This window comes from Sinocyclocheilus rhinocerous, unplaced genomic scaffold (genome assembly GCF_001515625.1).
Source record: "Sinocyclocheilus rhinocerous isolate Xijiao unplaced genomic scaffold, SAMN03320098_v1.1 scaffold926, whole genome shotgun sequence".
Lineage (NCBI taxonomy): Eukaryota > Metazoa > Chordata > Actinopteri > Cypriniformes > Cyprinidae > Sinocyclocheilus > Sinocyclocheilus rhinocerous.
This window is the reverse complement of record NW_015648536.1, coordinates 1,603-27,021: the sequence shown is the minus strand read 5'-3', so window position 1 is coordinate 27,021 and position 25,419 is coordinate 1,603. Positions and strand designations below refer to the sequence as shown.

The 25,419-nt window shown below is 35.9% G+C and overlaps 1 protein-coding gene across 1 annotated transcript; it reads right to left on the bottom strand.

Annotated features, from left to right (window-relative positions):
• Nucleotides 1-1,095: 1,095 nt before the first annotated feature.
• Nucleotides 1,096-23,481, bottom strand: LOC107709820 (whirlin-like). Its single transcript, XM_016514447.1, has 10 exons — nt 23,476-23,481; nt 22,659-22,867; nt 20,579-20,618; nt 10,442-10,645; nt 10,064-10,273; nt 8,879-8,947; nt 6,819-7,419; nt 5,429-5,610; nt 5,075-5,191; nt 1,096-1,765 (listed from the first exon to the last, which is right to left on the bottom strand). Exons 1-10 carry the CDS (start codon nt 23,479-23,481, stop codon nt 1,583-1,585), a joined length of 1,821 nt encoding a protein of 606 aa, XP_016369933.1. The 3' UTR covers nt 1,096-1,582.
• Nucleotides 23,482-25,419: the final 1,938 nt, after the last annotated feature.

Sequence of the window (25,419 nt, the reverse complement as noted above, 5' to 3'; positions counted from 1 at the left end):
TATCTGCATAATGGTATGTGGTATATGAATAAAATATCTGAAGGGAACAACATCCTTTGGGTTGAAAAACTAATATGCTTCTATGTTACTATTCTAAGTATTGATATTTTGGTTTCATATTTAAGGGTTTTAATGTTTTAGATGCAGTCATTGAAAACATTATATCAACAGTATGTGCAAAAAATATATTACATAAATAAAATATATACAGCTTTACATTATTTTACCTATGTACAATAACTCTCTCTGTATGTTGCATAATCAGGAGCCATGCATTTACATATAATTCAGACACTGAACATCTGATCTCTTCAAAAAATACTGCCATACATTTCTTCATTATTCCTCTCTATAACCTCTCTTTGAAGAATGCACACTGACATAAGAGCTTTAAAAAACAGCCTGATTTTGTGTGTCTGTGAGAGAGACAGAGAGGAAAAGAAAAGAAAAAACAGAATGAGAAAACAGTGAGATACTCTAGAATCCTCCTCCTCGCTCCGTCTGTCCAGGAATAACTCTGATCTCCATTCACATATTACAACAGTGTATTAATATCACTTCATTTCACTACTTCCACTGAATTCAGTTCCTTTCATCAAAAAATATATTAAACACCTCTGGAATCAAGGAAGAGTAAAAAAAAACGCCTCCAAAACAATGAATATGTCATTTGATATTATGATTAAAATGATATGTGATTTTCTCTTAAGAACTGTAATAGCAAATCTGTATATTTATATATTTTTGTATAAATATATATTTTTTCATATTTTATATAATAAATATGAATAGAAATGAAATGAATGATTTGATTATATATACACAACTCTACCATTCAAGTTTGGGGTCAGTACGTTTTTTACTTAATACTTTTATTCAGCAAAGATTCATTAAAATCGATCAAAAGTGACAATACAGACTTGATCATTGTCATATTTAAAAAATCAAATAAATGCTGTTCTTTTGAACTTTTCATTTATCAAAGAATCCTGAAAAAAATTATCATGTATCAATGCATCACGATTTCCACAAAACAAATTTTAGCAGCACAACTGTTTTCAACATTGATAATAAGAAATGTTTCTTGAGCACCAAATTAGCATATTAGAATGATTTCTGAAGAATCATGTAACAACACAGACTAAAGTATGTGGCTGTATATGGAGTAAAATATATTAAAATATACACAGATAAGACAGCATAAGAGACTTCTTTCAAGAAATCATACAGACCCCAAACTTAACGGTAGTGTGTGTGTGTGTGTGTGTGTGTGTGTGTGTGTTTATGGCACAGATCTGACAGACTTGATATAACCCTGGTCTCGTCCTATCAAACATATCAGCAACAGTCTTGGCTCTGCAGATCATCCACTGGAACATACCAGGAACAGGTTCAGTGAAGGTGTGTGGCAGCTGCTCGTTGTTATAGCGAGAACACAGACGTAAGGTGGGCGTGTTGCAGCTTTTGAACTCTAAGCTAACTGTGACTCAGATATGACAAGCATGACTCATTCAGCCGCTCTGTGTGGACGTGACGTAAAGTCTTCACAGTGGCGTCTAGTAAAACTCTCAAGGGACAACTTCTACAGAGCAGAGTTGAACTCGGCGATCAAAAAGTCGACATAGTCTTTGTCTTTGGTCTTAAAGGCCTCGGCAATGACCCGAGTTACGTCCCGGTGCTCCATGCCTTTAAGCGACACGCCGTTCACCTCCAGAATCACCTGACCCACCCGAAACTGTCCAGAGATATGCACACAGCCCCCCTTCTGAGAGACAGAAAGAAGAGAGAAACAAGCAGCTGTCTCAAACTTTCCACAAAGAGAGATCATCTATCAAAAGTGTGAGAGAAAAGACAAGTGGGAAATGGGGGAGAAAATGACCGCTTGCTCTCTCAGATATGGCACTTCATATTGACGGGTCATTAGCTGACCTCTTGTCAAAGTATAAAGATAAAGCGCCTGAGGACAGGAAGAAAGAGATAACCAAGATGAGCATCTTCTGTTGAGCTGGAGGGAGGCCTGTCTAATAGTCCTGCTACAAACTCATGAGAATGGGTTACACCACTGTCTTATAATCCTGCTGGAGTCTGATCTAATTTGTCAACATTTATTACAGTTTAACTCTCTACATGACACCTGAGCTGTACGTGTCTCATAAAGACAAAATAGTGAATGCTCTCATAATGAACATTTGATTAAAACCAAAGTAGCTCTTAAGGAGTCTGGAAGTGCGGTAGTCATGGTTACACTTATGACATCGCCTCATTGTGCAGTGCGGTTTTCAGGTTGTATTCAATTTGTTACCGTGTCAGACGACATGTAACGTCACATACTGTATGATGCTTTAAAAAATACTGCTTTAATGAAGAGTCATTATGCCTGTTTGGGCTTTGAAATATGATCCACAGCACATTTTTCCAAGACAAGCAATTCACTCTCTGAATATGGCATTTTAATAAATGGAGAAATATTAGTATTATCTTGGTGTAGGGTATCAAGGACAATCAAGCACAAATCCATTTACTATTCATTAGCTTAAAGCTAGAAAATAAATCTCTATTTTTCTAATAATTTTTCCTTCCTGTGAAGGTCAGCATTTTCAGGACAATCAAATAAGCAGAGGAATAATCTGATGGTATCAAACAGCACTTTAAAAAGCTTTTCTTTTCACAGTTGCTGCTTCAAATAGACCAGCCAACAAATTATGGTGTGTTCAGATCCTCCTGGGAAGTTCGTTTTTTGGGGGTTTGAAAGTAGCAATTACGGCTTCAGGTGCATTCGCATCTCGCAAGATAGTCATGTACCTTACCCAAAAATACTGCAGTAAATACAAGATGTGTTTTGTCTTTTAATTCATGAAGTTGCTGTAAACTGAATCGCTATATATATATATATATAGTATCATAACTGCACAATACAACTGTATTTTTTTTTACATGCAATTATTGTAAACAGTGTTGGGGAGTAACTAGTTACATGTAACGGAATTATGTAATTTATTTTAAGGTGTCCTTGTTACACATGTTACATGCACTTACTAATATCTAACAATTAATTATGCATAATTACATGCAAGTAACCCTAAGCTAAACCCTAATCCTAACCATATAGTAAGTACATGTAGTTAATTAATACTACTCAGTACTTAAATGTATAATTACACTGTAACAAGGACACCTTAAAATAAAGTGTAACCTAATTTAATGACAAAATAAATGTAACTGTAATCTGTTCCAAACTTGAGTGTTTCTGTTTGGCTAAATAGTGGGCTGCATCCCAAACTCTTTTTTAAGAGCCCAGGGCTGTCAAAGAGACAGGTGTGATGTCTCAGGACATAAAAAGCTGCGCCTTTAATTATGAAACATGTCCAGATGGGTCTGTGACAGGCTTTGTTCTCCTGTGACCCTATCAATGGTGAAATTTACAAATGCTGATTGTGTAAATTGACAGTCTATGCAAATTTCAAGGATACTCTACCAATCAACAAAGAATACAAATACAGCAACACCGCTACAGCACTTTGTGTTTGGTCAGCGGTATCAGACATATCTATAAGCGCTAACAATTAATTATGCATAATTACATGCAAGTAACCCTAAGCTAAACCCTAATCCTAACCATATAGTAAGTACATGTAGTTAATTAATACTACTCAGTACTTAAATGTATAATTACACTGTAACAAGGACACCTTAAAATAAAGTGTAACCTAATTTAATGACAAAATAAATGTAACTGTAATCTGTTCCAAACTTGAGTGTTTCTGTTTGGCTAAATAGTGGGCTGCATCCCAAACTCTTTTTTAAGAGCCCAGGGCTGTCAAAGAGACAGGTGTGATGTCTCAGGACATAAAAAGCTGCGCCTTTAATTATGAAACATGTCCAGATGGGTCTGTGACAGGCTTTGTTCTCCTGTGACCCTATCAATGGTGAAATTTACAAATGCTGATTGTGTAAATTGACAGTCTATGCAAATTTCAAGGATACTCTACCAATCAACAAAGAATACAAATACAGCAACACCGCTACAGCACTTTGTGTTTGGTCAGCGGTATCAGACATATCTATAAGCGCTATTAGATACAAGTTATCTTACTTTTTCATCCCCTAAAGCTATAGTCATATCACTAGCTGCTTGATCCCAATCTGCTTTAAATATGCAAGCAAACATATTTCCGTGCAAAGCCACTTTGCGCTAAAGGGGAAATCTCTCACCTTCATGTTGAGTGAACACAACACTGAGAGAAGTGAGCATACGGAGACATGTACATAAACGGGTCCTGAATATGCTAATGCGCTCCATTAGCTAACAGATGCTGGGCTAAAGGTCATAAAAGAAATGAGAGGAAAACAAACTGGCTCCTTTATATTTAAAACTTCCTGTAAAGTTATGACTAAAGATTAAACTACCATCTTAATACTGCTTGATGCACAGACAGGGGGTCTATCTAATGGCAAAAGTATTAACCGTGTCATGACTCATTTTTAATAAGAAAACTGAAATTGTTTCATGCAGAGTTGTAATTTTAGTCATATGATGGAGAAGCAGGTTTTACTGACCTAAGCATTTATGTGACTATGAGGCAACAGCTTTTAAAAGCTTTTTTAAAACCACATTATATAAGTTACAACTGTATCTTGCACCTCGATGGGTGTAATATCAGACCTTCACAGTACATTAGCTACCCTTTCCATCAGAAGAACAAAAGATACTTTGTGGGAATAGTAATTCAAAAAAAACAAAAGACTTTGTGTTACTTTTATGCTAGCATTTCACATTTATTACAGAAAAAAAATATGTGAACACTACAGAATGCCAATCAATTCATTCTTTAATGAATAGGAAGTTTAAAAGGGATCTTTTGTAACAATCCATTTCTTTACTCTCTCTTTTGATCAAAATAATCCATCCTTGCTGAATAAGATTATTAATTAACAAATCTTACTGACTCTAATGGTAGTGTATGTATTTATACAAGATTTTTAATAACCTTGGTGTTGTGCATTCTCGGATTGCTTTCATAAAAAGCTAATCTTTTTTAGCCGTGGCTTTGAACTGTGACCCACTCTGACCCACCTGTATGGTCGCGATGCGCGGCAGAGGCTGTCTGGTGTTGGCACCCCCTTCAACAGCAATCCCCAGTGTACTGGCACACTTGGGCACCCGTACAAGTGTAGGCTCCATTACTCTCATCTAAAACAATGACAAACAGGGAAGCTACTTTAGACGTCACACTCGAGAAGAAAGAAAAAGACAGATTTTCAAGGAAGGTGGAAGACACGAATGAAGAGTTTAACATGAAATGTAGAGCTAAACCAAAACCTCCTTTTAACAGCAGCAGGGCAAACAAGACTAAAAAAAGACTTCTGTATAATGGTTATTTATATGATGAAATGATTATAACTCATTTAAACAACAGAACTCTCTCACCTGTTTTGCGGAGGCCTGTGCGAGTCCTTCCGCTCTGCGTGTGTCACCTGTGACCTGGAGGAACGGAGGTTTACCTGGTCGCGGGCTGCTGTCCTTACTCAGCCCCCCAGCCTCTGCGATATCCACTCCACTGTCCTCGCTCAGAGTCTGTCCGCTGTCTGACAGCTGGGACAGCGTGGCTCCTGGGAATACAGACAAATGAGCACAAAGCCATAAATAACCCCACAATTTAGCTTTCACAGATTAGAGATCTGCATTCAGAGTTTATGTGGACCTCACACATTATTTGGATCGGAAATGAGTTATAGAAGCTGGATGAATTCCCTAAGTGCTGAAGTTTTGATGGACCTACTAGGGCTGTCAATTTAGTATGTTAAATGAGTGTAATTAATTATTTTAGATGAATGAGATGCCCTATGACCATATGTACAATTTGTAATAAGGTATCCTGCCATCTGAGAAATTAAAGCCTCTAAAGAGAAATATTAGTACCACCTTTATCTTTAGCCAATTTTCAATAGGGCTGTTATCAATACAGATTCCCCTGATTCAATTGAGATACATGCCGTTATATTTCCATTTTGCTTGTGTATTTTCCATTTTCTCCCACAACGAATGCTGTAAATAATACAGAAAACTTAATATATTTCAGAAATATAAATTCTGAAACTTACAAAACTATTTATTATATACAGTATAATCATCAACACAACATCAAAAATGTTTTGTGAATACCAACTTAAGTAAACTTTAACACTTATTGTGACAAACTAACAGTTGAAAGTTCATGCCTTTTTGAATAATTCAGTCATTTGTCCATGGATCAGATTACACTGGTTGCTCTTCATGTGTTTGATTCACTAAAAAGATTTGTTTTAAAAGATTAATTTGTTTGTGAATAAAACTACACTGGTTGTGCTTCTACTCAGGTTTGAATGTGACTGGTTTTAAGATTTTAAGAGTTAATTTGAGAGCATTCAGATCAAGATCTAAGATTGTTACCCAGTCTTTAAATCATCTTCAATTAGAGGTTTTTCTCAGAAAATACTGATATATGGAATTTAATCTGATTAATCAATATACCACATAATTATTTCAATTTCAGTGCTAACTCCAAAATTTATCCAAAAATAAAAAATCCTATCAACATTTACTTACCCTCATGTTGTTCCAAACTTCTGTTACTTTTTTTCTTTTGTTGAACATAATATATATAAAGAATATTGAAAAAAAAAATGTCTCCGTGTTTTTGTTTATACAGTGGAAGTCAACGGTAACCGAAATGGTTCATTCTTCAAAATATCTTCTTTTGTGTTCCACAGAAGAAAGTCATACAGGTTTGGAAGGACATGAGGGTGAGTAAATTATGACAATCTTAGAGTGTCTTCACCTCGTAGTTGGGGCTGAGGCCTTTCCTCTGTTGTCTCTGGCTCGGGGTGTAGCGGGCTGGTCTGGGCGGCACCGCAGCTGTGTGTAGAGGGGGAGCCCTCGAGCTTCTCAGGGCTACAGGGGGGCGGCGCAGGCATTAGCAGTGAAGGCGAAATCGATGGAGAGGAGCGTGGAGAGATCATGGGGGTTCCCTCTCTAGAACGATTTGGAGACTCTAGGTGTGGGGAGAGCACCGCCGCCTGCCTGCTCATCAGAAACTGAACCAAATCTTTACATGGGGGTCCAGAAGAAGGGCTAGCGTGGTAGGATAATGATCGTGGAGAGCTGTGATGGTGAGAGCAGGGTGGAGGAGTGTGACGGACAGAGCAGGTGGAGGCGGTGTGGTGGATGGTACATGGGGAGGTGTGAGCAGAGCAGGGCGAGTGCGAGTGATTGTGGGTGTGGTTTTCCTGATGCCGCCTACAGGGGGCGGTAAAGAGCAGATTGGTCTGGGACACCTTGGACGAAGGTTGTTTGATCTGATTTTTAGGGCTGGCGTGTCGAACAGGTGGAGGGGGAGGCTTGAACGAGGGGGGTGACTCGGATGACGGCTGCACCTTGTCCTGAAATAAAACAAACGTACTGTCGATATTTATCTCCTCACTGTTGCCTTCAACTACTAAGACAGGCAATTAAAGGATGCATTATCATTCAGGGAGGTTATGATAACACAGAGAAAAAAAAAACACTTTCTGACATTTAAAAGCTTTTAAAAGGGGACATTTTCTTCTAAAATGTCAGCACATTATGAAATTAACAGATGATAGAGTTGTCTTTATGTACAACAATTTAGCATAAGCACACTTTTATGACAAGACGGTCAATTACGGATTCATCCAAGATAATCGTTTATGATTACAAGAGTTCATGTTGGGCTACTGATGCTTAATTAAATGAGAGCAAGAAAGGGTAGGATAAAAATCTATTGAACTCAACTCAATCTTCAGCAAATTGACTAGATAAAATAATAAGAATAATATAAAATACCACATTTTGCTATAAGTTTGATTGCATCATATAATAATTGCTGTTAATAGTGTTCATCGTCTGTTTGATTACGTCTTTAATTGATTTTTCCGTACATTTCTGCCATATGTACATTAACTGACAGTCACCACTGATAAGCTACCACTAAATAAAACTTAATTTGCTGTAAAGTGGCTTTGCAACGATTTGTATCGTGAAAAGCGCTATACAAATAAACTTGAATTGAATTGAATTGAATAAAAGGGAAATCTGTCAGATGGCTGTGTTCTGATTTAGAATCTAACAGCATATATTTAATGTTATGAATATTTTATGATGTCATCATGCAATTTCGGCAAAATCAAAATAACATCAGAAGTGTAACAAGCTCTTTTGACTGGTATATGCTAGCTACTCCATGTTTATGGGCAGTGTACAGTAAAATTATATTTGATACAATGTGAAGATTTGCAATGTTGGGTATATATATTTTCTTTTTTATTATATATTAAATTAATTGCACCACCATTCAGAAGTTTGGGGTCAGTAAGATTTAAAAAAAAATATATTATACTTTAAACTTGACTTCTTAAATATTTAAAAATCTTACCAAACCCAAACTTTTGAACAGTAGTGTAAATTATGATTTTAGTGCACTTTAATCTTAGTCTTTAGTCTTCAATACACTCTACATATACTGTACATTTTTACATTTTAAGGTCAAGTAGAGGCATACTGTACATATACACTGCCTCTACTAAATTTCAAACTATGAGACTGATCTATTGATCTTTGAGATTTCAAAAAATACAAGTGTATGAGTATCCATCCAAAAACAAAATAAATCTTCTGCAATTTCCTTGACAGTCTTTGTATTTCAGGGATAAATATTTTGTTTTCCTCATCCTAAATCATGTGCCTTTCTTTTCTTGTTACATTCAAATGTTAAAATACAAAAGCCATTTTAACGTTGGCTGCTTTTTCTCCATAAAATGTTTCTTTTTTAATCCTGTCTAACAGCATGCAGACACACTGCAAAAAATTTAAACAACTCACCAGAGAAACATCAGGAAGAGAATCAAGACTCTCAAGTGGCATCAAACTCCCATCCAACCTGCACTCATTCTATAAAGGCAAAGCAAAAAAAAAAAAAAACAATCACTGAAATGACTCAAGTGTACACCGCAACAATCACTCCAGAACAAAATACAATCAAAAAGATGTTCGAGTTTAAGAAACCCTTGCTCCACTTGAGATGCAGCTCTTTTTTTCATTAGTTCAGCTCAATTACGGCTTGTGTGGGTGAGATTTAACAATAGTGTTTGGAATCAAATCATACTAATACCAAGACATATCAGATCAGACCAATCAATGCAGGCACAGTAGAAGTCAGTCTGAATAAAGTTACAAATAAAGATCTCTCTCCATCCTAATAGGTATTATGAGGATAGAACATTGAAAGCTATGGACGAATAAATGAATGAATGAATTAATTTATATATAACTAAAGTTTGTAAGTTGGATGCATAAACTACTTTTCAAACATTTGGGGTCAAAAGTTTTAAAAAAATTAATAGTTCTGTAAATAGTTTCAATAAATGCTATTCTTTTGAACTTTTTATTAAAGAATCCTTTTCCTGGAACCTTTTCTATTAACCAAAAAAAATCCAGTTCTTTTAAATTGTAATACTATTTCACAATATTACTGTTTTTATTTGTATTTTGACTTAAAAACATTTCAAAATCTTTTCAAACCCCAACATTTGAATGGTAGTGTAAACATTGGTTTTAGTGTTATTTCCTTCTCTCGTTTTTCTTTTTTGAGTCTTTATCTTTTTTGAGTTTTGCGTCTTTTTCAGTTTGATTTTATAAATAAATATGTATATATGCATATAAATATTATTTCAATATTAACTATAGTTTTTATACAGCAGACCTGGATAGGTCAGTTGGATATGTTTTTAAGAAATGTAAAGAAATTAGTAATTGAAAAAAAAAATTCAGTTTTTTTTAATATTCTATTCCACAAAGAATCCTGAAAAAAAAAATGTTGTACTAATATTTCACAATATTACTGTTTTGTTCAGCAAAATAAAATATTCAAAAGCAAATACTTTTGTACTTTTATATAAGTACTTATAATATTAGCAGAGTAATATTTAAACAGGGCATCTGTCCACCAGTGCATACTAATATTCACAGCACTGCATTACGCCAATTGATGCGCGCACATCCACGTGCCTTGTTGTAGCCGGGGACTGCAGTGGTCAGCTGGCAGGCAGCAGGAATGTGGCCCTCTGAATGGGTGACGCAGATAGAGTCAGGGTGCAGGAGGCCCGGGCCTCTGTGCCGAGCTCTCCACGCTTCCATCTCGCGATGTAACACCTGCTTGTCGAATCGCTCCAGATCCTGCGGGGCGATCAGAGTCCGCACCTCAGCCAGCAAGGACAGCTGGGGAGCAGGAACAGCCAAGAGATCATTAAAAGAAACACCTGAAATCATCCAAAATATGATACATTTTTCATTTGAATAGAATGCTGACCATCAAATAAAGATTTTTCTGTGACATTTTGCATTACATTACAAACATGCATTATGGGTTGTTATCAATCATTTCACCTTGGCATGTGTGTTGAAGAGTTCAAACAGGGCCATGGCCAGAGGCTCTACACCGATGTGTGCGCGCAGGTACTCTTGAATGTAATAGCTCATGGTCTGTCTCTCTGTCTCTGTCAGAAGCATGAACGCCTGCTCCTCCAGTGAGCTCCAGGCTCCTGCGCGCACCGCTCCGACCGCTGGCACAACACCTTTACAACAGATTGACTGCAAAAGAGAGAAAATAAAACAAAAGGGGGTGTGTCTACATGGCGTGTAAAATCTCTTATGTTTGCATCATAGATGGCTTCATTTGTTTGACTTGTAATCATATCCTTTCATATGTATCCTTCACTCCATCTCAGAACAACACACAAAATCAGTGTTTTGTTACTAAATGAATCTATTTTTTGAACTAATTCATTCATAATCAGTCATGTTTATTCAGTATCATTGAGATTATAGTTTTTATAATTAATTAATAGCTTTTATTTTTATATTTTGCACTTTCATTTTAAGTTTAGTTAAAATTGAAATATGTTTTAGGTTTTTTTTGGTTAATACTAAAATAACCCTGTTTTGAAAAAATTGTTTTAATAAATAATTTAATGACTCATTAAGATACAGACTTGCCACCACGTACTGGTGGTTTTAGTTTCATACATGTATTCTTTTATAACAATTCATATCTCAATATTCAATATTTTATTTAAAAAACAAATATTTTTTTATATTTTGAATTAATTTTCTTTTTTCATTTTCATTTTATTTTTTGGTTAATACTAAAATAACCCTGTTTTGAAAAAATTGTTTTAATAAATAATTTAATGACTCATTAAGATACAGACTTGCCACCACGTACTGGTGGTTTTAGTTTCATACATGTATTCTTTTATAACAATTCATATCTCAATATTCAATATTTTATTTAAAAAAATATTTTTTAATATTTTGAATTAATTTTCTTTTTTCATTTTCATTTTAGTTAAAGTTTTAGTAATGTTGTTGTGTGTGTTTGTCACTTTTATTGCTTTTTGTCAAAATTGCATTAAAAATTATTTTAGTTATTTTAATGTTTTGAATTAGTTTCCCTTTTTAATTTTAATTTTAATTAAAGTTTTAGTAATTTTGTTGTGTGTGTCATTTTTATTGGTTATTGTTTTTTTTAAGTCTATATAGTTTTCACAAATTTTTATTCTGAGATTAGTTATTTTAGTATTAGTAAGTTACTAAATAAAAATAATAAATGCTGCTTTACATTTCTATCTGAATTTAATAAAATTTCAAGTAACACTTTTTTGGGGTTTTAGTTAACTATAATTACCCTGAACCAGTCTCATAGTCATATTTATGCAATTGAAATTTTTGACTTCTACTCACAAATGAGCATATTAGTCACTAAATGTTTGCTTGTTAAGCTCACATGATTTTTTTAGATCATTTTGAATGATGTTATGGTGTCTTGGAAGCCTGTCTGAAACCCTTAGGGGGTATTACGTATTAAAACGCTACCTTTGAAGTCTTGGAAAGCAGCTAGCTTCAGTTTCGGATACAGCCAATGTTACTCATTTATTTTTATAAATGAAAATAAGCAAATAGTGGCATGTAGTGCTATAGTGGTATAAAATAGTTGTGCAATCATTAGTCACACCATGTAGTTGATATGAACTGATGTAATGTGCATGTTCAGGTCAGTGTGTGGGCAGCAGGCACTCATGGGAAAGAGAGAATAGCAGCTGCAGGACTGCAACGCTGAGACCTCACCAGCCAGCCATGTCTAATATGAAATGCTACATACCCTAGGGTAACAAACTCTCTCTCTCTCTCATTCAGCTAGTCGTGCACCTTCTCTTTGAAAACATGCCCTTTCTCTGCTTACTACTTTTAGACATTCTCCTTAATCAAACCTACATCACAATAACTCCAATCTCTGTCAACAAGCTTCCTCTCTCTCTCCTCTTCCTGCCTCTATCCAATTCACTCCACATCTCCCAGTGCTGCTATTGCTATAAAAAACAACAAACTCTGAAACACCATGCATTGTATATCTATGCCCCCCGGTGTCTAACTGGTGACTTACTGAGAGAAATAAAATCATCAAGTAATAAACATTTTAAAAGACATTCAGAACACAACCCTTTAAAAGTTCAGCATGAGAGAAAACAGGGACGGATCCACTGAGCAGTGGGTTGTAACCTTAAAATGGGTCTGATATGGTCTCAGACAACAGCACAAAAACAATACTAAATGCATCTAATTATATAATCACACATAGTTATCAACTTCTAAAAGGGAGGTGAAAATGCTTCACATATCTTTTGTTGCTGACATTAATGGTTGTGCATCCAAACTAACCTTGACCCAGACTACATCAAATACAGCTTCGTTTGCAAGGAGGATGAATATGGTTGTGTTCACCACTATTTATTTTGTGCAGTGAACTACTGGCTCCAGGGAACCATCATAACTCGTAAAACTATGATAATTAAATCATTTTGAAAACATTCTGAAACCAAACAATTAAAAATTTAAAAAGTGGTTTTCTATTCTGCCCATATCATGGAACAAAACTAGCATATTGTTAGCCAAGATTATGGTGATACTCAGAGGTGGGACCAAGTCATTGTTTTGCAAGTCACAAGTAAGTCTCGAGTCTTTGCATTCAAGTCTCGAGTCAAGTCCCGAGTCAAGACAGACAAGGAGTCCTTGCTGTCAAAGTCTAAGTCGAGTCTCAAGTCTTCTTTAATTATGTCGAGTCGAGTCGCAAGTCATCAAATTTGGGACTCGAGTCTGAGTCGAGTCTCGAGTCAAGTGACTCGAGTCCACACCCCTGGTGATACTACATTTTAGTGTTAAGAAAGGTAAAGGTAATTTTGTTTACTTACAATAAATAATTTTGGTTTGTATTGGGTTGCCATCAAATGTCCAATGTAAAAGTCATCAAGTCAAGTCATCTTTATTTATACAGATTGTGTTAAAGCAGCTTTACATTATTAAACAGGAAAATAGTGTGTTGATAACGCAAGAGGGCAATAGTAAACACTCAAGTTTTCAGTTCAAGTCAGTTCATCATTGATTGACATCAGCCAGCTCAGATCAGTTCAAATAATATCTGTGCAAGTCGTGAAGGAAAACCTTTTGAGAAGCACTTACTGTATGCTGCCTAAAACAGCACGTCAAATGGAATATTCACAATTATATATAAATACACATTACCATTAAAAAGTTAGATTTTTTTTTAAACAAAATTAACACTTTTATTAACAAAGATGCATTAAATTGATGAAAAATGTGATAGTAAAGATATTTAGATTGTTACAAAAATTATTTTATTTATTATTTTGATATTTACATTGTTAAAAAAAATAAGTACCATTCCTGAGTCCTGAAAAATGTATCACAGTTTCCACACAAGAGTAAGAGTCAACAAGTCACAAGAATAAAAAAAAAAGTTTCTTGAGCACCAAATCAGATATTACTAAGATTTCTAATGGATCATGTATCACTGGTGAAGACTGGACTGGATCAAATGCATGGAGCCTTGATGAGCATAAAACACTTCTTTCAAAAACATTTTTACAAAAATCTTAACCCTAAAACTTGGGAACAGGAGTACTGTATGTTCTACAAATTAATCCAAGTGATATGAAATAGAAAGAGAAGAGATCAGAGAATGAGAATGAGACAGATAGAGAAGAGAACAGTTTGCTGTGACAAGCGTTGTGGTTTGCTTACGAAATCAATACTTTTTTGTATTCAGTTGCATCTGTCCTTGAGTGCTCCCATTTGAAGAAAAACAGGAGCATCTTTTCATTCCTCAAGGACTTACTATTCTATTTCTCTACTCGCACATATTCAATGGTACAAACTTCTTCAGACCAATTCATGATCAGACTCAAATTATTCAATATGAAATGTGTATGACTGTAACAGACAGCCTATTTCATCCAACTGTTGTGTCTCTTGTCCCCTTTTCAGTGTTCTATGCAGTGCTAATGCATGTTTTCAGCCTGCTATATAAATAACAGAGAATAGTTATTTATTAGTTGCAAGGTAGAGTGCTTATGTTGACAGTTTATTAGAGTACCTGACACCTGGGGTCTCATTTATAAAATGCACATTTGAACTTAGTAACAAAAAAAAATGTCAACACTTTTCACACTTCATTAAGCTGCATAACCATTTTCGACTAATATTAATAATCAGAAAAAACGTTTCTTGAGCACCAAATGAATTAGAATGATTTCTGAAGGATCATGTGACACTAAAATTCAGCTTTGCATCACAGAAATAAATTACATTTTAAAATGCATTAAATAGAAAACAGTTGTTTTAATTTGTAACAATATTTCACAATTTTGATCAAATAAATGCAACCTTGGTGAGACCTTGGTTTCTTGGTGAGAAACTTTCAAAGACACAAGAAATCTCCAAACTTTTAAACGGTAGTGTAGATATACTGTACAGACTTTTTATAAATCGTTCAAAGGAACATTTGGGAAATTATCAAACATCCACATGTAGGTGTTTTATGTACATCTTATGAGGCCCTGAGTCCAGAAGTTTGAACTGTGACCAGGGGGAAAAATGTAATTTGCAATAAAATCTTAATAGCTTGCATACAGCAGATTTTAAACATTCATATCAGCCAAAAAATCTAATTTTACATGAAGGACAGTAGCAGGTTTCATTTGGCACTCTGGTTTGCACTTTATCTCAAAGAGCCTAGACTGATGATGCCAGGAGTCTGGAGAGGACCATCCATCCCTCATTACTGCCCGCATTCCTGGATATTGCTGATCCACAGCCCTGATCACTAAAACTGTCCCTTGGCGTTCCACTGTGCCAGCCTTAATCAATAACCCGGGATAAGAGTGTCTCTGCCAATTTAACTCTCAAGTTTATATGCACACACACAAGCACTCTACTGACAGACTCGGCCCCCACAACAAACATGCCACCATGACTACTGCTGAACTGAGAAATTTCTAGCTGCTTTTCAAGTATGAAGAGTCATAGTGATTTTACAGGATGTATTGTACATTACAACGACAATGATTATGGATGCTGATGTCACAAGGTCTGACTTTGTTTACTGAAATTAGTTATGACTCAGAGCTGGATACAGGACTAAGAGAGTTACGTCAAGAACAGGAAGATGAGACAGACCCTCTCTGTCATGATAATGTGATGAATTACGTTAGACAATCAAACAGTCTATAAAAATATGTGGGAGTGACACAGACAAAGAAAGAGACACTGTTCTCTGTAAAACACTATATTAATTCTTAAAGAAACAGATCACTCAATCCAGTTTTTTACTCACACTCCAGAAATCACAAACATACACAATACCATTCAAAAGTTTGGGGTCAGTACAATTTTTATGTTTTTTAAAGATGTCTCTTATACTCAGCAAGGCTGCATTTATTTTGCAGCATTTACAAAAATGCAGTCAAAACAGCAATATTGTGAAATAGCCTGTTTTTCAATTTAAAATCACTTTTTTCTATATGAATATGTTTCAAACTATGTTTCATATAACTTCCCGCTGCCTTGTATCTTGCCTATGCTCTCTGTAGGTCATCGCCGGTGTATTTTTCAGTCAGAACTAATTTCACACAGCAGGATTTTGAATCGCTGACAGGTCCAGATATTTAGCATGCCTGCGATACTCTCAGATTGCGTCTTTGATCATTTACACTGCGTGATTGTCACTCGCGTAAATGAGCACCGAGTTGCCTCCAATTTCGGGCATTTGTCTGCAATTTCGCAAAACCTGTCGGCGAGTGAAAAGCAGGGCTAAAATCAGTGCAGTGTGAACTTGGCATTAAAGACCATTTACAGTTGGTTTATTTGCCCAGTTAAAGAATTAGTTGTGTGTAATTAATATTTCTAAAAGTTCTCCAACCATTGGTCAGAAGTGTATGCATCCCCTCTCATTTCAGGATGCTGTCTAAGTTGCTTAGCCACTTGTAGCAGTTAGGGCTGGGCGATATGGGCAAAAATTCATATCTCTGTATTTGTTGGCCGATTTGCGATATACGGTATATATTTCGGCATTTTGGTTTTTGTATTTGGATTTAAAAAATCTGTATTTAATATATATATATATATATTTCACTTACCGCCCAATGTTGTCCAACAAAACAATACATATTAAAGGCTATGAAAACAAATAAAGTGAATGTAACCATGTAAGCCTTTATATTATGTGCAAAAAAGGGTTCAAATCACATTTTATTCTAACATTGTAACATTGCAATCTAAAAACAAAAATAATGCTTTTAAAGCGGAAGTTAAATTCACTAAAACTAAAACTGAAAATAAATGAGAACAAAAGCACAGAGTTGTGTTAGGCTATTTTGATTATTCCATTACAGTCACTTTACAGTCAGTGCTATCATAAAAATAGACTTACTTGTAGGTTTAAAATTCTACTTCACATTTATTGTCCAACTACGAATATTTCAGCGAAATGTATATTTTAGTCAGAATTATTGCGCTCCTATTTAATTGAGCTCTGTCTGTTTGGCACACATGTGCGCGGCGGCGCTCGTTCACTGAAGTTTAGCAGAGAATCCCAAAGCAGAAGGCTCATGCACTTCTGACAGAAAAATGGAAATATTTCCATGGCTTTCTAACATTTACAGATGGAGAATATACCTGTGAAATGTAAGTTATGCATTCAGGAAGACAGCACATCTCAAACACATTAAACAGTGTGAGCAGCCTGTGTCTCTTGTCAGCGGCACATGTAGCCTTTCTGTCAGAGCATATGACGGGCCGAGCCGCTTTGACTAATATGCGAAACGAAACTATAAACTATGTCTTACCAGTTTTTAAAGGCCTTAATATGAAGCTTGTCACATATTTAGAACAAATTGGACTATGCACTTTCTCCGCAGCAGCTCAGTCAGTGTCCTCCGCTATATTTTCAGATGCGCTCGTATCAAACTACTGTATATCGATTTAAACGGTATTGCCTCATATCAAATCACTTATAAAGAAAATATCGATATATCGTACAAACTCGATATACCGCCCAGCCCTAGTAGCAGTATGCCATTTAAAAAAAAAAAAATCATACCGTGTGCCTAATTCAAACCGGTTTACAGTTTGAACTGGTATATCGCCCAACACTACAGTAAGCCTACTGACACTGACAGAGAGACGGGAGACCACACAATAGTGTTCAACCAGGTGAAATCTGAGTGACCTACATAAGTCCCATTGAAGTGGTTTGCTCAGGCTTGCTAAAGCTCTGATTCTTTAGGCTACACATGATGGACAGCTTGTATTGTATCCGTTCCGTCAAACTTTCTAGAAGGACAAGGCCCTCTCGTCTGTTCGCTGAATGATGGAAGATTTAGGTTCATTCCAACAAAATAAAAGCGTGCCAGGCCCGAGGCGCAGGGGACAGGAGGGGAGGGCAGCAGGCAGCCCAGCCTAAAGCATGTTTGGGACTGAGAGGGGTTATTCGCGCGCGACCAAACAAGCTAAACAAACAGCTTAAGGTTACTGAGACAAAATACAATTTGAGTCCAACAACCATAGAAAAAGTCTGATGGTCTCTGAACCAATCACTCCCTTTGTCTCCTGTAAGTTCAGCTTTTATGCTCCAGGATATAATGTCAAAACACTTCTCTAACTCAACCTTAAATGTGATAAAGGATAACTATGTTGACTCTAAACCCCATAGCTTATAGATGCCGCCATTTGCCTTTTTAGCACAAGGATTAACAACAAATTAGCAAATAAATCATCGCTTAATTTATGTTTCAGCATTGATCGTGGCATGCATTTTACTGTCTTCATTCAAATGTAATTGTGTAAGCCTAAAGCAGTTCTGACTGTAATCGTCTGAGTAACGATGAATTAGTATGTCTTGTCTCCAATCCACAATTATGAACTAGCTGATTACTGTGAGAGGAAACACAGTGGCTGCTCCGAATAAATCAATGGCTTAATTTGAGAAAATCTTTTAATCTACATTTATCTGAAAAACATCATGGGTTTAAAAATGGTTTGCCATGCAACATTAGAAAAACGATTTATTTACATAGTTAACACTGCGCATGAGTCAGAGCAGGGGCTTAGTGGTTAGTGCGGGTGCTCTGACACAATGAGCCATGGTGCTTGAGGTGAGAGTTCGAAATTGGTTCTCTATTCTTGTCCTGACAATACAACACTGCACATTTTTGATGTGATGCGCTAATAACTCTCTGGCTTGATAATGAATTGCAGGATTAGTAAAACCTCTGAAAGCACATATTAAAAAACAATCTTTCTACCAATGTCTTCAAAAATCTCACAAGGGATATACCTGAATACAAAAGCTACAGAAAATAACTGCTCATATGACACAGTTAACGGGATCATTCACACAAATATGAAAATTGTGTCATCGCTAATGGTCACTAAAGCTATTTGGTTACCAACATTGTTCAAACATCTTCTTTTGTGTTCCACAGACGAAATGAAGTCACACAAGTTTGGAATGACATATTTCATATTTTAGCCAACTTTTTTCCCCTCACAATTCTGCATGTGCATGCAGTCAGGTTACGCGTCTAAAAATTAATAAAAAAAGTCAGAATTGTAAGATGAAAAGTCGCAATTATGTTTTACTTTTTTTTCCATAGAGGAAATAAGCTTCTACATAAGGGTGAATAAATAATGATTTTATTTTTAGGTGAACTGTCTCTTTAAAGCCATTGAACAGGCTCCTTACAGCTTTTTTTGAAGGTAAAAATACTGGTTAAAAAATACTAAATAATTAAATACTTTACAGCTGAGCATAGCCAGAAAAAAAATTATATTCATTAAATAATTTGCCATGATTTTACTATAAGAGTTTTTTATTGTATTTATTATATTAATTTATTAATACCTTGACATTTATTAATAAGGCCTATAGCTAGTTTAAAATTTCACAGATATTTCAGGCTTTCAATGACCATGAGAACCCTAAAAAAGGCAACCACCTAATGTAATATGCTCAACTTTAAGCATAATATGACTGAAGAACCTACTTTTTAGTTTATCGCTGTTTAACATCACTGCTGTGTGAGTGAGGCTGTATTCCCAGGTCTCTTGAGTGACACCTCTATTTCTCTGCTGCAGATAATGGCTCATCCCTCTATATGTTTATAATACTACTTCAGTGAAGATCCTTGTCAATCTGGTAGGTCACCTTGAACATAAATGTGTCTCAGAAATCCTGCACTTGTGCCAGAGTCCTCTGACAGGCCTTGGACTGCACGGTATGGGAAATGGAATAGAAGACTGTTACAAGAGAAAGTAAGGACACACAAGCGCTTGCCATAAAATCCATAATCATTTCTGGTAAAGAAAGCAATTCACTTCAAAAGCTCATTTTTGGGGTGGAACATTGAACAAAGTAAGTGACAATCACACAAAAAGTGTCATATGCAGCAATTTCCCTGTCGCTTTCTCTTCCACAGGGTCCTTTAACCATTCTTTAGTCACCCTGGATAAAATATAACTCCAACCATGTGGATAAACATCATGTGTGCTCCACAGCTCAGAGAAGGCCACTCAAACCCTAAGAGAGCTTTGATTTGCCCAGCAGGATGCAAGTGCTCCTCCCTGTCTTCAGCAGATGAGACAGACGCTTCACACAATCAGAGCAGTTTGATGTCTCCCAGCTCAGAGCTGTCCTTTGCACTCAGTGATGTGAGCGAGTTAGGCAGAGATCACAGCCTTACAGCTGTGCAAAGAAAATCCTTTAACAACCATCAGATAAAACCCCCAAAGACAATAGACCGCGCCATGTATGGCAGACACCGTTAGCAGCCATAGGCACAATGCACACACACACACACACACACACACACACACACACACAGTGTGTTTACTCTGAGATAGCAGTGTTTATTCAATTTGCACACTAAAAAGCTTGATTGCTTTGATCTGTGGGTAAACACCAAAGGAATATGATGCGGAGCCAATACATTCCTATTTTCAATATCACACTGACCTTAATATCAGCTTTTTGTATTCTTATTTCTCAGACTCATTACTTGGAAGGAAAACCATAAAATGGCATATTAAATAGAACACTAACCCTGGATGCTTGAATGCAATGTAAACAATTCAAACAGGTTTGTATATGTAAATTGCATTTTTGTACCTTACCTTTCCTGAACTTCCTGCTCCAACATCAACAGGCAGAACACTGTTAGGAGAGATAGAGATTTTGTTAAGTAAAATGGAATTAATAAAAATGAATAGTGCATAAACTAACAACTTTTATTATGACAAGACCCTCTGCAATACTTGTTTCTGATTGGTCAATCTCCAAGAGTCATTAAGTAGTCAGATATTTAACCACTGTCCATAGCACCATACTTTCACATCTCTCATATCACTCCATGGTTTCTCTTTTCATACCAATAAAAGAATAGCTCATTGGTTACATATTGTGAATCAAAAAGGTTAGTCGACAGGGAAAAAACCCTGTAACTCAGAATGGAGATTAATAATTAATACTGTAATACTAGTACCATGTCATCTCATTGCTAAGCAAACTGGTTTTCTATTATAACATACTATTTTTCTTAGGAGAAGCTTTGAGCAGTAAGATTTCAAATCAAAATTGAATGTACAAGTAGCAATTTATTTGGCAAGTACCTTATAATAAGTGTTACGCTTCATATTAAGGTCTTGATCACTTTGAATGGGTTTATTTTGCGATGGCTGACTAATATTTGATTTCCATATCATACAGTGTGCTCTTGTCGTGAGACTGACTTACTTATATAGTGGATACAAAAGAAAGTAATCAAAACGCATCTTAGAAGACAAGACTAATGAAGCATGGAACTAAAAGGCACCTTGCCGGATATCCAGGGGATCACTTTAGAAATGAGCACACCCTCCAGAGATCCCAATCAGCCCATTTCCATTTGGGCCATTGAGAGAGCAAGATAGACGAGATCCCTGCTGTGAGTCATAGTGCTACTGTCATCCCACTAGCATGTCATAGATATATTTCAACCATCACTGCCTAAGGCACGTCTTCTAACAATAGCATCTGCATCTAGCTTTAAAATCGTCTCACTGCTATATTTAGAAACTCTCTTTCAAACCCACTATCTGTATGACTAGATTCACTGACCTGAGAATAATTTAGTAAAAGAGTGTGGCCACAACTGAATTTCAGATGAAAGTGGAGCTATTACAGTAATGGAAAGAAATGAATTTTCCAAATAATTGTCTAAATTACATTAGGTAAAGGATCATTAAACGGTGTTAGATCTAATTATTTTATTTCATAATCACCTATTAAAATGATTGACTCTTAAGGCAGATTTCAGCATGCAGAAGCAAATGGTCTCATTGATTGTTATTTTACCTCCTGACATGCAATCACAAATTGAGACTTTTTTCTACCAAGCATACTGTATATTACAGTACTTTATTAAAAAAAATGTTAACAGTCTGTTTATTGAGATGTAACAATATATAACAGTAATACAACAATATTGTAGTTATATATTTTTTACATATGAAAGCAAGCGAAAAAACAACGAAAAACAACAACAAAAAAACATTATTACATTTCTAACAAAAAGAAGGTGAAAGAAAGAGAAGAAAGCAAGTCAACTCGAATCTAAGGAAATTGCCAAATTTTGGCATATATAGGCAAGAAAAATCCCATTCTTTTGGATATCTAAATTGTTCTTCCTAGAACGCCACAAGATGAAATGGGTAAATTCCTGAGAAAATCAAGTAATCTCACGTCTCTTTTAAAGTTGCAGAAGAGCTTTCAACAATATGACTCAAACATTTTTATTAAAATGTTTACAATAGCACATTATAGTATCTGGTCAATGCCATCAACATTAATGTTATAGCTCTGTACTCTCACTGTATGTCAACAATTGTCTCATTTACAGTATGTCTGTCTTCCTGCCATTTATTTCTCGTAAGAAATTTTGGGAGAAACATCTCTGAAAAAGTTCATATTGTACATCCCGTGTGGCTCTGTGGCTCTATCAAAACATGGCACTTTTTCAGCCCGACACAGCAACGGTGTAATAGTTTGCAAATCTATTTGGTGATAAAATTCCATTTTGGTGGCGTATGAATGACATACTTTAAATGAATCACAACTAAGAACCTGAGCTCTGAAAGAAAGAGTTCAGGTGAGAACTCCAGCTCTCTAAAAGAAAAACTCTTGTTTCCTTTTGGAAAAACTGTATTGAAGCTTTACCTCTGGGCGTTGCTATTGGCCGAGCTCTCAGCGATCTGTGCACTGGGAATCCATTTGGTCTCATCCACCACAGTCCGTGCGTGAGGCAGCCGCCCCACGTCTTTTATGGTCATCAGCATGTGGCGGGAATTCTTCAAGATCTGCACGGCCTCGTCGTGAGAAATGCTCCGGAAGCTACGTCCATTGACCTCCAGAATCTGATCCCCTACCTACAAAGATGGAGACAGAGAGACACTCCAAATGAGACAAAATGAAACGCAACAATGCCTGGCACAATAGCGCAGGGCCCACGCACCACAGGAACCTGTTTGAAAGAGCTGCCAGCAAATTTACACGTAGAGATTTCAATTACGGCTGATAACTGATAAACAAGCTGTCCCTTCAGCGTGATTTGTACATTAAATCATTTAATCTGTATTGCCAGAGCATTTGCAAAGTGTGGCAGATAGACAGTTATGAATATCATCTGTCCCGTTTCCAAATTCCCTCAGTAACAGACTGACAGGAAGTGAGGGACTAGACAATAAAGAGAAAGAGGAGCATTCACTGGAAATTATTCAGTTACAAGCTACAAATAAAAGAGCTCAATCTGTTCTCATTAAACCTACTCGGCCATAGCTGAATATTGGTGCATTCTGCAAATCAATATAATGAACATAATTCATGAAAAACTCTCAGAACAGTGGGACAACAATCAATGACTATAACACTGTTGTTTTACTGTGTCTAAATCATCTCGCATCTTAATATCTCATGTCATAAATCCATTAAAGGGATAGTTTACGCAAATGTTGAAATTCTATCATTATTTACTTACCCTCATGTCACTGCAAACATGTACGCTGTTATTTTTGTAGTGACTTAAAGATGTGGTCACTATAAACAACTGTATGGAAAAAAGCTGAATAAACATCCTTGAAAAATTCTCTTCTTTTGTTACATGGGAAAAATGACAAAATTTTCATGGGTTAGCTATATACAGACGGATGAGGCTGCAATACTGTATATAAGGGTAATGATTCCATTTCAGGGATAAAGCAAGCACTAAACACATTATTTCTGTAACTGTTCAGTGTCAATTTTTTTCTGGAGTCTACTGTTTTACAGCATATTTCATGTATTTCAAGGCTGCGATGTATTAAAACTAATCCTGACTTGTTTTGTGAAATGATAGAGGGAGAAAGAACCAAAACAGAAAGGCCCAGGATTTTTACAGTGAGGAGGAAATTGCAAACTACAAACCAGTGTTCAAATTGAAGAGGAGATTGTCCCCCTTTTAGACTCTCCTTAAAAAAAGATCTTGGATATTCCTGTTCCTTTCACTGGAAAAAAAATTTAATTATTGACATAAGATTTTTGTTTGCCCAACATTTCTTCGATCACTGGTGCAAACCAAACCTTTTCCATTCCTCCTTTTGTTCTCCTCAGCAAAGGAGAAATAATAAAGAGAGATTAGTTATCGATGTGTGTCTGTTTCTTCCTCTCGTCATGCAGTGGATTCAGCAGCCAGAGCGCACTATAACTCACTGGTGTAGAGAGAGAGGGATAGTGAAAGACAGAGAGAGAGAGAGAGAGAGAGAGAGAGAGGGTGATTTATAAGCTGCAGGAACTCAAGGATCCTTCATTTACTCACAGAATGGAAACCACTGGCATTCTTCTACCAACCTTTCTTTACCTTTATCACGCTCTCCAACGCTCCGCATCCCTCTATTCTTTCCTGACTACTCCTCCACCCTCTGCACCATTACACCATTTTCTCCACCACTCTGTCATCCCTCCATCCCACTCTCCTCTAATAGCCCTCTACATGACTATATACTTTATTAATCCTTTGGGGACAATCAACACTAACATTAAACATGTAGCACACAAATGTATGAAAGCAAATGCAGTATTGTTAAACAGCTGAGAGGGCAAAACATTAAAATAAACACAATGAGACATGCATTACCTGTTCGTATGCATTACCAGAATGGACTTAGACCGTTAACAGCACTAAAATATGACAAGCGTGCAATGGAATGTTAATTATACACACCCTGTGTGCATTCAAATGTAATGTATTAAGCCAAATGAAATAAAAAAAAATTAAATAACAATAATAATTATTAATAATAATAACAATAACAATAATTAATAATAATAATAAATCTTACACCAGCTTAAGTTCTGCTTTAAAATACTTTTTAGAGACTACATCAATAATCAAACATTAAACAGTCACACTTATTATAAAATAAAGCATAAACACTTTTTAAACCACAAAAAGAAAAGAAAATAATTAAAATGTATATAATTATTATAAATCTGGTACATCACCTACTGTATGTGAACTGACTATATACATCCACTAAAAATTGCCTTAAATAAATTGGATAAAATTACAAAAATGTCTCAGAAAATGCAACAATTCAGACATTTTTTCAGGGCCAGTCTATGTGTTATATATAAAGCAACCATGTGTCCATTAAAATCAAACAAGCTTAATCTTGCTTCATCCTCCTTTATGTACTCTAATAAATCCCTATACACAAATGGGATTTTCATGTGTGACTTATTATGAGAGCTTGGGTCTGTCCCAAATCAAGACTGAAACACCTTAAGGAGAAATAACTATGCTGAACTATAGACATGACCCATATAAGCTCTTGTGAGGCTTCTCACTAGGTCATTTTGTAGCTCTATTTCCATCCTCGGCCGCCTCTGGCTATCTCTTTGTGTTCTCCAGGTGGGTCTAAACAAAACAAATATAAAAGACTCA